The sequence below is a fragment of the Ipomoea triloba genome, chromosome 9 (assembly GCF_003576645.1).
Source record: "Ipomoea triloba cultivar NCNSP0323 chromosome 9, ASM357664v1".
NCBI lineage: Eukaryota > Viridiplantae > Streptophyta > Magnoliopsida > Solanales > Convolvulaceae > Ipomoea > Ipomoea triloba.
The window spans coordinates 24899203-24914391 of NC_044924.1; the positions used below are offsets into that span (position 1 = coordinate 24899203).

Sequence of the window (15189 nt, forward strand, 5' to 3'; positions counted from 1 at the left end):
CCGACCGAAGAAAATGGCGAGAAAACAATTTCACTTCTCGAACCCGATAATTCTTGCGGATTCAAGAAGTGGGGGACTCGTGATGGGTAAATACGCAATTGGACTAGGCGGACCGTGCACTTTGCTACCCTACTTGACAACCGCTCGGTCGGCCCGCATCGACCACTCTACACTTCGTCAACAACCGCTCGGTCGGTCCGCATCGACCACTCTACGCGCCAACAACCACTTGGCCGATCCGCATCGATCACTCTACGCTTCGTCAGCAACCACTTAGTTGGCCTATTACCGCCCTACGGGCGACCCGCTGCCACCCTACGGTTGACTCACTGCCGCCCTACGGGCAGCCTACTAGGGAGCTAGGAGATTCCGACCTACAGGAATCATTCGAGCTCCCCAAAGTTTCTAATCGTTTGCAATGCTCGAGGCGACAAGTGATGGCATTTTGTGAGTAATTGATCTGCCACCTCGAGCACCTAAACGTCACGGATATCCTGCAGAGTGACTGTTCGATGTGACCAATGCCGACATGACACGTCAAACCATCCGCATGTCATCTGTTGAGTACTCACGTGACCTGCTTAGTATAAATAGAGGGAGAGACACTTGCGAAAAGGGGGGATCTCTCTGGCTCTCTCCATTGTTACTGTTCGTCACCCGTAGAGCGACATAGCTTCTCACCGCTCAGTCGTTAACCGGTAGAGCGACCGATTGACCGGCTGAGCGACACCCTTTACCTCACGTAACACACATATCCGTAGTGTAATCGTAGACCCCGTTTACATTAACGCTATCAGATAGAATTGGAAAATACTACTTGTGCTTTTAAATTCTACTCCCAACTTTTATTCTCTCTCACAAATTTTGAATGCTATATCCATGCTTGTCACATCAGTGAATATAATTAATGTAGTAGAATTTGGGAGTCCCTATAGTAGAACTCATATATAGCTAATTGCAAAAAAATTGTGTGAGATTGTCTCACGGATCTTATACTAGCAAATACAATACTAAATCATAAGTAAAGTATTACATTTAATCTTGACCCAATCCATCTCACAGTAAAATGATCTCACACAGATGTGACTCATAGCTAATAAGTAAAGTCCTGATGGTATAGAACTCATATATAATGTCAAGACCTTGTGGTCTAGTGGCACCCGGTTGCACTCCCATATAGAAAGGGGTGGGTTCGAACTTGACTCAAAACAGGTTAAGAAAATAATTAAGAGTAGATACTGCATTGTAATAAAGCCAACGAACTCATATATACAGTATTTTATCGTGGACAAGTGACAAAATTGATTAATGATTAATGAAAACAGAAGGATGAAATGGCCTCCGTTTTAACACTAATGAAAACAGAAGGATGAAACGGCCTCCGTTTTAACACAACTGCAGTATCAGTTCAACACACACACTATAATATCAATTCAACACAATTACAATATCAATTCAACACAATGAATTGTGTACCGCTGTACACATTATAAGAACTGCTAGTAATTAGTCATTTTCATGCTGTAGAATTTTCTGTACGAGACAAAATTGATATTATCTCATCCGCTACGAAAGAATTAAGAATATACGAAATATCTGCTGCTGACTTCCGTGAAGACGGCATTGAGAGATTATCGGAAAAAGAAGTAACGATGAGGGCCGAGAAGCGCCCCGACGATACTTCATCCTCGTCCACCTCATGCTTCGCTCACTTTTGGTCATCCGCTAGGCGGTCCAAACCTCTAGCTCCGCCGTCCGACGCCGCCGTCCGTACAGTCTCCGGCGAGGGGCTCGTACGCCGCCTTGGCCTCTTCGATCTCATTCTCCTAGGTATTGGCGCCTCCATTGGAGCTGGAATCTTTGTCGTCACCGGTACCGTTGCCCACGATGCGGGTCCCGGTGAGTTCGCATCCAATTTTGATACTTCCATTTCTCCTTCTTTACCTTTTTCTTTTTAACAATCCATTATCAGTTGATGTATGTGAATTATTATGCTTGTTATTTTATTTTGAGTTTTTAGATTTCGATTTCCCCTCTTTAATTATGATTCATTTCATGTTGTTAAAGTTGTTTGTCCAATGTCCAATTATTATTTGCTTGTTCAGTGTTGAGCATATAATGTATAAACATAAATGTGCAATCTAAGTGTTGGTTCGAATCTTGTGTCTCCGCTCACATTAGCTGACGTGTTGAGCATATATAATATATAAACATAAATGTGGAATCCAAAGCTTTTAGTTTAGATGGAACACATGCTTCAATTCTCAGTACGAAAAATAAAATTATATTTTGCTCTATACTCTCCCACTTGCTATATCTTATGCATATCTATAATCTATCTCCTATCTCTCTTTTTTCTTTTTATACACACCTTATTTCAACTTTATTGTTTGTTTGAATTGTTGATAATAAGGGGTTCACTAATTCAATGCAGGTGTCACTATCAGTTTCTTAATTGCAGGACTATCCTGTGTTCTCAATGCACTCTGCTATGCTGAACTCGCGTCACGCTTTCCTGCAGTTGTTGGTGGAGCTTACTTATACACATACACAGCTTTCAATGAGCTTACTGCTTTTCTTGTTTTTGCTCAGTTGATGCTTGACTATCATATTGGTGCAGCTAGCATTGCACGTAGTTTAGCAAGCTATGTAATTAATGCATTAGAGCTCATTCCCTTTTTCAAGGATAGCATTCCCAACTGGGTTGGGCATGGTAGTGAAGAGTATTTGGGAGCATTTTCTTTTAACCTATTAGCTCCAATTGTACTCATAGTTCTGACAATAGTTCTGTGTCGGGGTGTTGGAGAATCCTCTATGTTGAATTCAATAATGACAGTGACGAAGGTGATCCCTTTATCCTACTTTTCAACCTTTATACAATTTATATATATGAAAGTTGTGGTGCAGTAGGGTATTCATGTGTGTTCTCTTGATCTTCAACAATAGATTATGACTAGAGCAACAAGTCAACAACAGCCATATGTCCTTTAAACTGACATAAGATTTTCTGCAGGTAGTTATTGTTATCATTGTCATCATTGTTGGAACTTTTGAGGTTGATGTTTCAAATTGGACCCCATATGCTCCAAATGGTTTTAAAGCAATATTAACTGGAGCAACTGTGGTATTTTTTGCGTATGTTGGATTTGATGCAGTTGCTAATTCTGCTGAAGAGTCTAAGAGACCACAGGTAAACTATTTGCAGTCGAATGAGTTAGACAGTCAGTTATTGACTAGAATAGTTATAACCTTTATTTTTGTCTACATTTATGTAATCCTTATGTTATAAAATGATACTCAGAGAGACTTGCCATTAGGCATAGTAGGGAGCCTCCTTGTCTGTATAGTACTATACATTGCTGTCTGCTTAGTGATTACTGGGATGGTCCCATACAAACTCCTTGGTGGTGATGCTCCTTTGGCTGAGGCTTTCAATGACAAGGGCTTGAAATATGTATCAGTGCTGATAAGCATTGGTGCTATTGCAGGACTCACAACAACTCTTATGGTAGGGCTTTATGTTCAGGTAAGTTCAAGTTTCTTCCTGTTATCTGGTTTCTTTAAACCACTTACAAGTTACAACAAGCAATGTTGTTTATTACGTTTCTCTTGAGCAGTCACGACTGTATCTTGGGCTTGGAAGGGATGGTTTATTGCCTTTAATATTTGCTAAAGTACATCCAACAAGGCATACTCCTGTTCATTCGCAAGTTTGGGTTGGGATCGTTGCCATCATTTTGGCTGGTCTATTTAATGTGGAACTGCTTTCGCACATTCTTTCAGTGGGATCCTTGGTATGTTTTTCTCTATTATCTTCTCCATTGTGTTTAAAACTGACTGGCAAATTATTATTATGACTTATGAGTTATGAGACTAATCTAAGCCGATAAAATTCAAGACAAGTCATTTTATGGCAAATGATCTTGAATAATAATACATTGATGATGGATTTCTTTCCTTGAAGGGTCATAATTGCTTTCTTGAATAATATATATAAGCATACAGTGGATAAGTTTTAAATTCTCGTGCATCTCACATTGCACTGATTTGATCCAGACAGGATATTCTGTTGTTGCAGCTTGTGTGGTATCCCTCCGTTTAAAGGATAAGCCTGTGAATCAGGTCTCCGCAGGGCGTGTTTCAAACAGGGATGAAGGCATCATTTGCCTCATCTTAGTTGCCTTTTGTGGGTTTGCTGCTGGAGCCCTTTACCGTTTTGGTGCTTCATTTGCTTTCATGATTGTAGCTGCAGTTATTGCCATCATTGCTGCCGCGGCTCTTCATTTCCGGCAAGTAAGTAAATTCAATTATTTTTCTTTGGCTAGTATGTCTCCAAATATTTAGTAATTGGGGGAGTCCACCTGGATTTGGCATATCTTTGCAGGGGGGGAGTGGAATGTATAACCTCCTAAATTTTCCTGGGTACTATGATATTGGTTTTGCTGTGTTTGGTGTGCCACTGTGTCATTTTGCACCTTATTTTCTCTGAATGCTTGGTGTTCATTTGTATTACACTACATGCTCATTTCAATGTGCTGCATCTAATATGAACCTGCAGTTCAATTGAAATTAGCATGTAACATAATATAAATGAACAAGAAATGTGGCAAAATGTAAATTGATGATAATATCAGCATGTGTATGCTGATGTATTCGTGTAATGCTACCAGCCATGGGTGTCCAAAGCTTGAAACTCCTGAGAGTACCAAATAATTTTCCATAATTATGGCCATTTGAACCTTAAGTAGAACTTTATATGACATTGTGGATATGCTTAAACAATGAGACAGTTCTTCTGAAATATTCCGCATTGCATTAAATTTGATGGTAAGAACCGTAAGATCAAACAGGAATTTTGAATTATCGGATGCTTACTCTCTGGCTCTCTGCATAGGCGAGGCATGATGGCTCTCTCACCAAAAGTGACTCTTCAATATAAATTTTAGCTACACACAGCACAATGGTGATACATTTCATTTAGTTCTCTAAAGCAGAGTTTGTGAAACAAAGTAGGAATAAGTAGTCCACAAAAATTTTTCTGGTTGCCTAATGGTTTCACTGCTCTCGTGTGGCCCAAGGTAGCTTGATAGTAGCTATCTTGTATTAGTTGACATTTACATATTAATCATCCAATTGCATTAACTGTTTCTTTAGCACAATGAATTTGGAAGTGTTTTGGTTCCCAAGCAGCATCTGCTAAGGATTCAGGGTCTTTCTGGTTTTTGCAGGTTTATACTAATCCACCGGGATTTTCTTGCCCAGGAGTTCCAGTTGTACCGGCTGTTTGTATCTTCCTGAACATTTTTCTTTTTGCCCAGGTTTGCTCATGAAGAATCATACTCCTCATCATATAATTTTTTTTTTTTATTGCACAATTACAACTTTGTCTTGGAACCATAGCAAATGGATGTTGAAATAGTAAGAGGCAAGCTGATTTGTGTCTTCGTTTTCTGCAGTTGCACTACGAGGCCTGGGTGAGATTCATTGTTCTCTGCATCATTACAGTTGGTTGTTATGCACTTTACGGGCAGTATCATTCGAATCCTTTAGGTGCAAGCTCTTTGGTTACTTACCATAGGGCACCTTCAGATGAAGCTAATGCTTAAGGGCGTTAAGGCTAGTGTCCTTCAATGCCATTGTAATCTCCTTTGAGGAGAGTCAACTGTACTGTATGTTGAACATTACTTATCTGATTAAAATGCTGAATGTTTGGGTGTATATTTGTAGCACTGTGTATTTGCTTGAATAATCGCTATTCCGATCACTGCCAGTTTGGATGAGATTGTGTAGGTCTCTTCTAGCGTAATTTTAATCACTTTTAGAAGTGGTTTTTTAACACATAATATGTTAATTACAGACACATAATATTCAGTTAGTATATTGGCATTGCTTGGTAATATAGTTAGCTTATCAATTAATTTTGGCTTATTTAAGTTATTTGACCACTATTAACTGTTTGATTTGGTTAAACAATCAATATGAGTGTTTTGTAATGGCTTATTGTTTTAAAATACTAAAATTCAAAAACTTGTTCAAAGTATCTTTTTCGACTAGCTTTTGAAAAAATAATTTTGCATGTAATCAACTATTAGCTAACAGTTAATTTACTATCAATTAGTCAAACTCACTAACTCAATCAGCTAACAGTTATTTACCAAACATTTTTGTTATTAACATATTACATGTGCATGAGCCACATAATCTATTAACTGCACAATTGCAAACTGATAGTCAATGGCCCTGTTTGGTAAATGGATGTTAGTTGATTGGGTTGGCTGTTTGGGTTAAAATGTATGATTTGTTGATGACATTAGTTGATTGTAAAAAGTTGTTTGATAAATTAGCTGTTAGCTGATAGCTGTTTGATAAAATTTATTTTCCCAAAAAACTAATTAAAAATGCTGCTTTGAGTATGCCTTTTAAATTTTAGTATTTTGGAGTTACAAAAAGCTTATTATTTACCAACTAATAGTGGTCAAATAAGGCAAAATTGACTGATAAGCTGATTATTTACCAAACAGGGCTAATGTGAAAATTATTATTATTATAATTCTCATAAAATGTCATCTACTCTTGGTTTTCAAACACACTCATGGCATACATGAAAATGTCACTCTTACATCTTTTCACTATAGTTGAGGGACCAAACTTGGCTTCCCTGAACTAACAAGTTTGGAGAAAAATAACAATAATAATAATTTGTAAGGGGGGAAAAGAAATGAAAGAAATAGAGCCTATATATATTTCCCATGTAAAGGTTCTTGTGTCCAAGTCAAGTACAGCAAATAAGAGATGTACAGAGCATAAAAGAATACATTGTCTTGGTGAGATGGAGATCAGATTTCTATTCAGTTCCCCAGCAATGGGGCTTTATAATACACATACCTTTCTGATAAATTATCAGGTGGTGGATCGTCGAAATGATTCAACCTTCTGAAGCCTGATTTGCTCTCTAAACTTTGCTATGAACTCACCGGCTTTTCTATCAACCTCGCTTCCTAGTTCAACATCATCAACGAGGTAAGAACCAGGCTTTTCATCATCTGAACTCACATCGGAGTTATTCAACACACTGACTGAATCTTCTCTGGACTCCAAAACGTCACCAACAACTGAGGCCTCTTTTCTCCCGTTCTGTTTTGGAGAAAAAGCTGAGTTTGGAACAGGGCGAGTGTCAAGGTCACCTTTCCCGGTGGTGTTTACAGGGCCATTTTCACAACCTCCTCCATTTACGCTTTTCACTGATGATAATGATTCAACTGGACTGCAATGACTTCTGCTTTTAGCAGAAGCACTGTCATTTGATTTTAGATCATTCTCGAGTCTACTAGCTCTAATCGTCCTCACTGATTTTCCCCTTAACAAAACTTTACGACGGGGTGAAGGTGATGGTTTTACACGTGAGTCCAAAGGGCCAATTCTTTTGCCTATGAGTGAAGAGCCCTCTTTGACATCCTTGCCAACATCTTTGTGACTATCTCTCAAGGGTCTCTGTGGATTCATCTCCGTAGAAGAAGACCATTGATTCCTTGAAGAGATAGGCTTTGCTTCTCCATTTATTTTCTTCTCCCAAACTTCACTCCTGTGACCAGTTGAGCTGCTCATGCAAGTTGCTTCTCCATTTATTGATGCCACTATTGGATGTGAAACCGAATTAGATTGAGCCCCAACATCCTTTTCCTCCTGATGATCATGCATTTCGATATTTGGCAGTTCGGGAGAGACAGATAAGATGGGAGAATGTTTTGTTGGAGAACACGACTTGGAATTGGTTTCAGAAGGTGTTGGATGCCAGAATGACCAAGATTTAATATACTCATGCTCAGATTCTCCAATCGAATGGGAAGGAGGTTTAGCATAGCCCACTTCTTCTCTGCCCAAACCCAAGGACACGTTTGTCATGTCATCGAACTCATCTTCCATCTGCATATTCATCTCTGCTGAAGACCCGGTGCTAGATTCTGATGCCACATCTCCATGCACCGAAATCTCTGTTGGCTGTGAAATCGAGACTGGGAATTCCTCCTCAAGATCCATCTTTCCCTCGAAGTTTGGCTGCTGTTCTTGAGAGGGAGAGGACGGGGGTGTGCTTGAACCCGGTGAAGAAGTCTTGGAACTACTCCGAGAAGATAATGGTGGCTGCTGAAACGACGTTGATCTAAAGTGCCTAAACTCCCTAAACTCAAATTCTGAAGCAGATTGAGACCTACAATACTGTGAACTAGGCTTATTAACTCTCCTCGTTTCTTCTCCCAACTCCCTCCTCCGTGGTCTCGGGCCCTGCATCAAATTTGCAGCAGCCTCCTCAAACTCGGTGTCTGAATTCACAGGCACCATGCCTCTTATCTTCACAACATTACTATCATTACCCCTAAAAGACGCCCCGGCAGAACCAGAAAGAATCCTGGTTTTGTCAACTTCACTATGGCTATCACTATCGATATCGATATCAGGCTTATTAGTGTCAGCTACTCTTGATCTCAAGCTCCTAACTGGTAACCCCAAGGGCTTATTATCAACAAATGAGAGAGGGTTAGTCCTATGATATCGATTAGCCACGACAACAGTGGATTCATCTATAAAATGCTGAGAATTCATCAAAGTCTGAGAGAAATTCCTCCCCTGACACTCATTTCTAATCACAAAAGATCTGCACCTCTCATCTCCATCTAGTTCACATTCATCTCCCAAGTTCTGAAAACCCCTACTACTCTCAGGCATGCCAATTTTCCCATAAGACCCATACAGATTTTCATGCCCACTATCAAAAATTGAGGACACATTAGAAATCCCAGACAAATAAGCAGGTGAGGAGGCATCGAATCTTGGGTGGGTTTGTAAATCCAGTGTGGGACTACTTCTCTTGCTAAACAGACCATAGCACACGGCAATGCCGATGAACATGAGGTGCAAGAGCTCCCAGAGCTGGGGAAAGATGCTTTGTCTGATAAAGTCGGGAGCTTGGGAAGGGAACAGTGGGATAATTACAAGAACAAGAATGACAATCAGAGATTTGCCCAGGAAGTTTGAGCGAGATGACTTACTTGTTTTCTTCCGGTGGGGAGGTGTGAAGTGGGATTGAGGTGTCGCCATTGTTGTGGGATCTGAGATTTCTGGTTTGGTGAGGAAGAGAAGAAAGGTAGACTTCTGACCAAAGGGAAAAAAAGAGTGTGAAGGAGACTGAAGAAGTGTATACTCCTAACTACTGTTTTCTTTTGTCCCATCCCTTACTTACAACTCACTCATGTTACTTGTTTTGTATCTTGGTATATATTTTATATATACTTTTAAAAAAAAAGTGTATTTGGCACTAATTTTTATAGACTAATGGATTTTAAATAATTTTTTAGGTAATCTTTTCATACATTTATCTACTATCTACGATCTTAATAAGAGCAATAAAGTTGGGTTCTAACCGGAAGAAAATAATGTTGGTGGTAATTATTTACTTAAACGAATGGTTTATATTATTTTGATTTTAGTAATTTGTTATGATTTTCCTTCTTTACTCTCTATTATATTTTTTTTTTCCCTTAAATAATCCCACATTCCATTAGTATAAACTTTAGTAATGGAATATTTATTTAATTTTTAATTTATCCATTAATTTTTATAAGAAAGGTTTTAGGTTCGAACCTCATCCCAATCAGAGTTGCATAATTGTTAAACATATACTACGAATATGTGTAGAGTATATTATTGAAAAGTGAGTACACACTCTATTACTCTTATTAAAATACTAGTTATCACACGCGCGTTGCGCGATTAAACCAATGCCCAATGCGTAATTTTAAATGAGTGTTCTTAATTGGTTAAAGTAGTCATATAATAATGAGAGAAAAAAAATGATAAATTAATAAAAATCAAAGAAATAGTCTTGATGCTTATATATTTTAATACGATGATCATATACTTTGAAAAATATGTGCATAAAGGATGTTATGAAATAATATAATGGGAACCACAACATTACATGCAATGATACAAGTATAGATGAAAATATTATACAATAGATATATTTACATAACGATATGAAACCACAACATTACATACAAGGATACAAGTATAGATGAACAAATTATACAATAGATATATTTACATAACGATATTGAAGTTATACTAATTAATGAGTATATCATCATTGATTTTTTTAAAAAAAAACGGTAATCATTATAAGTACAAATACAAATAATAGAATTAGCATGATATATAATATTTTGACAATCATACCTATACAATGTCAAGTAGATGGTGTGTTGCAGAATATGTTAGGTTTTGTTGTGGGTGAATACCAGTGAGAAGGAGAGGGGTTTATATACTGTTATTTTGGGTAGAATAATGATTTAGTTAGGAATCTATACAAAATTGTGTTATAGAATACTTCAATATTCTAATTTTAAGTTAGGAATCTATACATAATTGTATTATTGCCTAAAGAATTTAATGTTAAACTTCCGTTATATTTAACGGAAAGAATTTGGTAAAATTATAAATGATTAGGATATATTAGGAATTTAATTGGATGTTGCACAATAAGAAGAACACAAAGTACAATATGTTATAGCAGACTATTACACTGACATTTTTTTAGTTCCAGTTAGGGGTCTAACATTATTGGCTCTTATTATATTATATATTAAAATATAAATAAATTAATAACTACAAAAAAAAACATATGCATTTCTTTAATTTAGAATTCGATGTTTACAATGCTTTTACTAAAAAAAAAATTATTCATTATCAAAAAATTTAAAAAGAGATATAATTTCATTCGTTATATTGTCTTTATTTTCTACAATAAAAATTATTCAATATCAAAAAATTTAAAAAGAGATATAAATTCATTAGTTATATGTCTGTATTTTTTACAATAAAAATTATTCATTATCAAAAAAAATTAAAAAAGAGATATAATTTTATTGGTTATATTTTTATTTTCTACAATGCAAAGATTCCTTACCTTCAAATCATATTAATTACTGGGGAGTATTTGTTGACAAAGAAGACATTCAAATAACCCAATAAATTGAAGCGGGAATCTATCCTGTAATATTTTTTGGATTACATCACAGTTGTTCACTTTAAAGGTAAACTGCATTTCTTTATTAAGATGATTTAAAATGTATAAATATTTATTACTAAAAGTAGTATTTATTTATACTATCATTTTTAGACTAAGTATTTAGACTATCCTTTTTACAAAATTGCAAACATTTATTTTAGTAACAATTATAATCAATCTCTCATATATGATCTTGCATTCATATACTTTGGTAATTTAAATAAACAAATTCAGCATTCAATCACATATGCATGGACATCTCATATATAATCTTGTATTGATATACTTTTAAGTACTTATTTAAAAATAAACATTGAATTTTATCATATTTGCACAATGCCCGTGTAAAAACTAGTATACTTTATAAGTATTTATAAACATTTTATATCACAAATATATATAAATTTTTATTTACTTTTACAATCATTTTATTTTAAAAAGTTTACAAAAATATTATAACTCTAAATTAAATACACATTTACAAAGGTTTACTAACTTTTATTGGTTGTTACAAAAACATAATATATTATAAATTTAAAGGCAACATCAGTTTCAACATATCATAGGAATTAAAACATTTATTTCTTGTTTCAAAAAAATATATTCAAGTCTTAATGCAATTATAATTGATAGTTATCGGGTAACACTACGAAAAAAGGATATTGGATTAGTGAGGCTAAGACTCCTAAAACCAATGTCTGGACCATACTATCAAATAATGTACATTCAATATAAAAAATAATGCACTTTTAATATATTAAAAATGTACATTGTATTCATGGGATGTACATTATTTGTGCATTAAATGTACATTATATATATAATGTACATTCAGTACACAAATAATGTATATTTAGTATATTAAAAATGTACTTTTTGTTATGCTCTACACAGCATTATGTGGACCATGGTCCACACAATAATTTACTCCCTAAACAGTGTAAGTGAGCTAACTATCAAGCCCAACCACAAACTAACTGGTGGCAAATTTTACTGTGAACCATGGTCTAAAACAGTGTCGTTTCCTTTAATAAAAAGAAATGACACCCATTCCGCATAATTAGCTCTATTTGTATAATATAATTAATTTCATTTTATATATATATTGTAGTTTCATTTCAGCACAACTACAGTTTCATTCGACATTATACATACAATAGTCTTATTATAGTGAGACATGTTATTGAATTTCATTTTGTACACACTATAATCTTATTACAACACCACTAAATTATAATTCTAATTCAACTACAGTTTCATTAGACAATATACACTCAATTATGTGAAACTGTTATTCAGTTTCATTTTATATACACAGTAATTTCATTACAACACAACTACAGTATCATTTCGATATAACTACAGCTTCATTTGATAATATACATTCAATATATGAGACATGTTATTTAGTTTCTTTTTATACATACTGTAGTTTCATTTCGGCAAAACTAAAGTATCATTTCTATTCAACAACACTTCTATTTGACAATATACACTCAGTATGTGAGACATATTCAATTTCATTTTATGTATACTGCAATTTCATTTCGACACAACTAAAGTATTATTTCAATTCAATTACAGCTTCATTTGATAATATAAACATAATATGCAACACAGTTTCATTTTAGATACACTGTGATTTCATTTTGTTATGAACACACAAAAAATACAAGATGTCTTAAAATGTAACGACACCGTTCTCGAAACCATGGTCCACGGTATAACAGCCGCAAACTGGTGGACTACAACTACGTACTGCAGCATTCACTAATAGGCTATCAGGTCAATCGTTATACCCTGTACCATGGTGTACATAGCAATGTGCACCACGTACGTAAACGACGTCGTTTTGATGTTAGTGGCCGCGGACGCGAATGACCACAGGGAATTCATTATCTATAATACACATAATCATTATCTAGAATACACAGAACGTTTGTCTAGAATACACAGATGTTAGTGGATGCGGACGTGAATGACTCTAGTGAATTCATTATCTATAATACACATAATCATTATCTAGAATACACAGAACATTTGCCTAGAATACACAGAATGTTTGCCCAGAATACACAGAATATTGACACAAAATACACAGAACTCATCCTCCTAACATTCGAATGCACAAACACATCACAACCTATGTTAATAACATGGATATACAAAATATTGACACAAAATACACAGAACTCATCCTCCTAAACATTTGAATGCACAAACACATCACAACATGTGTTACTAACATGAATACACAGAACGGTTGCCTCGAATACACAGAACGGTTGCCTAGAATACACAGAATGATTGCTTGGAATACACGGAATATTAACATAAATACAGAGATGGTCGAAACGGGAAACGTGATTTCCAAAAAAACGGACAGTTAATTTACAATGCTCAAAACGACGTCGTTTACGTACGTGGTGCACGTTGCTATGTGCACCATGGTGCACAGTATAATTTGCCCTATTAGGTAACAGATACAAAAAAGGATATTTGATTGATGGGGCCCAAAACCCTTAAAACAATGTAAGTGAGCAAACTACTAAGCCCAACAACAAATTGGTGGACTACAACTACTGCCTGCACCGTTGACTGTGGGAGAAGTTGAGTTGTCAAAATGGATCATCCCGACCCATACAGGCTGGCCTGTCACGAGAGTTTGGGAGGAAACAGGATGGGCTCAACTGGCATGTTTTGAAACATGGTTGTGAATTTAAGCCAACTTAAGTGTGGGCTAGCGCCTAGTGGACAAAACGCGCCAGCCTGCTAACCCACTTTTTTTTATTAATAACTTAATTATTATTTATATTTTAAAATATTAATTTTTTTTTGTATAGCCTAAGATTTAAACCTATAACCTTTTAATTATGAATTATTATCTCTACCAATCCAACAAATTAAATCTTTTGAACAAACTTCATGTGTACTTATATTTAACGTATGTTTAGATAATTAGATTTAATTCGTCATTTGTAATATAATTATAATTTATTTAACTTATATTTCACAATAATATAATTTATATGTAATATTTTTATTTTTAATTATAATATTATTAAGTTATAAAGTTTATAAAATATATAGTTTATAACTTTATATAGTTTATGTAATAAATAAACTTTATATTAATTATATAGTTTTATTAATATTTATATAAAGTTGCAATTAATTGTATTAATTAATACTTATAACAGACATAATATGACTTCTTTCTATGAGAACTAAGAACTCATCTTGAGTACACATAACTGCAAATAGCATATATGTGCATAATGCAAGTGCACAAATAGGTAATAATGTGCCTTTATTTGAAGCATACCAAAGTGAAACTGTATCGTGGATCTTGAATGTACAAGATAAGCCTAAGGTTCATACTCAATTTTATCAAAATTATTTATCTGAATTAAATAATAGATTAGAAACAGATAAATAAAGTAAAAGAACAAAAATAAAGTAAACAGAACCAGACACCGGAAATTGTTTACGCAGTTCGGAGCTACACTCCTATATCTGCGGGGCACTTCACGTCAGCCCAATCCACTAGATGATCACAATGGGTTACAAGGAGTCACAAAACAACCATACAACATCAATGGTTACAAAAACACTCATATCTACGCCTTCATCATCTTCACGCTGACCAAGTGCATGCCACAAACATCCTTTAGCCAATCAGCAACATCAAGCACTTCACCATGTTGTGTTAATACTCAATATAGAAACAATAATATAGTATAGAGCTCTCAAATTAATCTGGACCAGAATAGCATGTAGAAAAGTGGTAAGAAATCCCATGTGTTTGAGCTCAATTTATAGCCGAACCATTAACCATACCATCCTCAATTTTTGCAACTAAGATCCACTCAAAATAAGATTCAACAACCAGAAGTATAGATCTGAACAAAAATAGTGGATCATGAAGATCAAATCTGATTTGAATAAAACTGCCCACTAGTCTGCTCACTGGCGTTGATCCAAACTGTGTGAAGGGAACACTAACTTTAAACCAGAACTGAGCCAGCGAACTGAAATAACCACCTAATAAAATAACCTAAGTTTTTGACTAATAATTAAGCCAATTAAAGGTGGACCAAATGTGTATCATTTGTACACTTACAATC

General features: G+C 35.2%; 2 protein-coding genes across 2 annotated transcripts; one reads left to right on the forward strand and one right to left on the reverse strand.

Annotated features, from left to right (window-relative positions):
• The first annotated feature begins 1577 nt into the window (after positions 1-1577).
• On the forward strand, positions 1578-5894 carry LOC116030725 (cationic amino acid transporter 9, chloroplastic-like). Its single transcript, XM_031273040.1, has 8 exons — positions 1578-1899; positions 2435-2844; positions 3014-3190; positions 3302-3526; positions 3618-3794; positions 4057-4293; positions 5229-5318; positions 5457-5894. The coding sequence occupies exons 1-8, from the start codon at positions 1653-1655 to the stop codon at positions 5604-5606; spliced, it is 1713 nt and encodes a 570-aa protein (XP_031128900.1). The 5' UTR covers positions 1578-1652; the 3' UTR covers positions 5607-5894.
• An 825-nt stretch (positions 5895-6719) lies between these two features.
• Positions 6720-9208, reverse strand: LOC116028784. The gene has a single exon (XM_031270601.1). It carries the CDS (start codon positions 9091-9093, stop codon positions 6901-6903), a length of 2193 nt encoding a protein of 730 aa, XP_031126461.1. The 5' UTR covers positions 9094-9208; the 3' UTR covers positions 6720-6900.
• Positions 9209-15189: the final 5981 nt, after the last annotated feature.

Excerpts from the sequence above, each read along its gene's own strand:
- LOC116030725 (XM_031273040.1), top strand. The coding sequence starts at position 1,653 with ATGAGGGCCGAGAAGCGCCCCGACGATACTTCATCCTCGTCCACCTCA. Across the intron at positions 3,795-4,056 it reads TTCTTTCAGTGGGATCCTTG|ACAGGATATTCTGTTGTTGC; the intron begins GTATGTTTTTCT and ends GATTTGATCCAG. Across the intron at positions 5,319-5,456 it reads ACATTTTTCTTTTTGCCCAG|TTGCACTACGAGGCCTGGGT; the intron begins GTTTGCTCATGA and ends CGTTTTCTGCAG.
- LOC116028784 (XM_031270601.1), bottom strand. The coding sequence starts at position 9,093 with ATGGCGACACCTCAATCCCACTTCACACCTCCCCACCGGAAGAAAACA.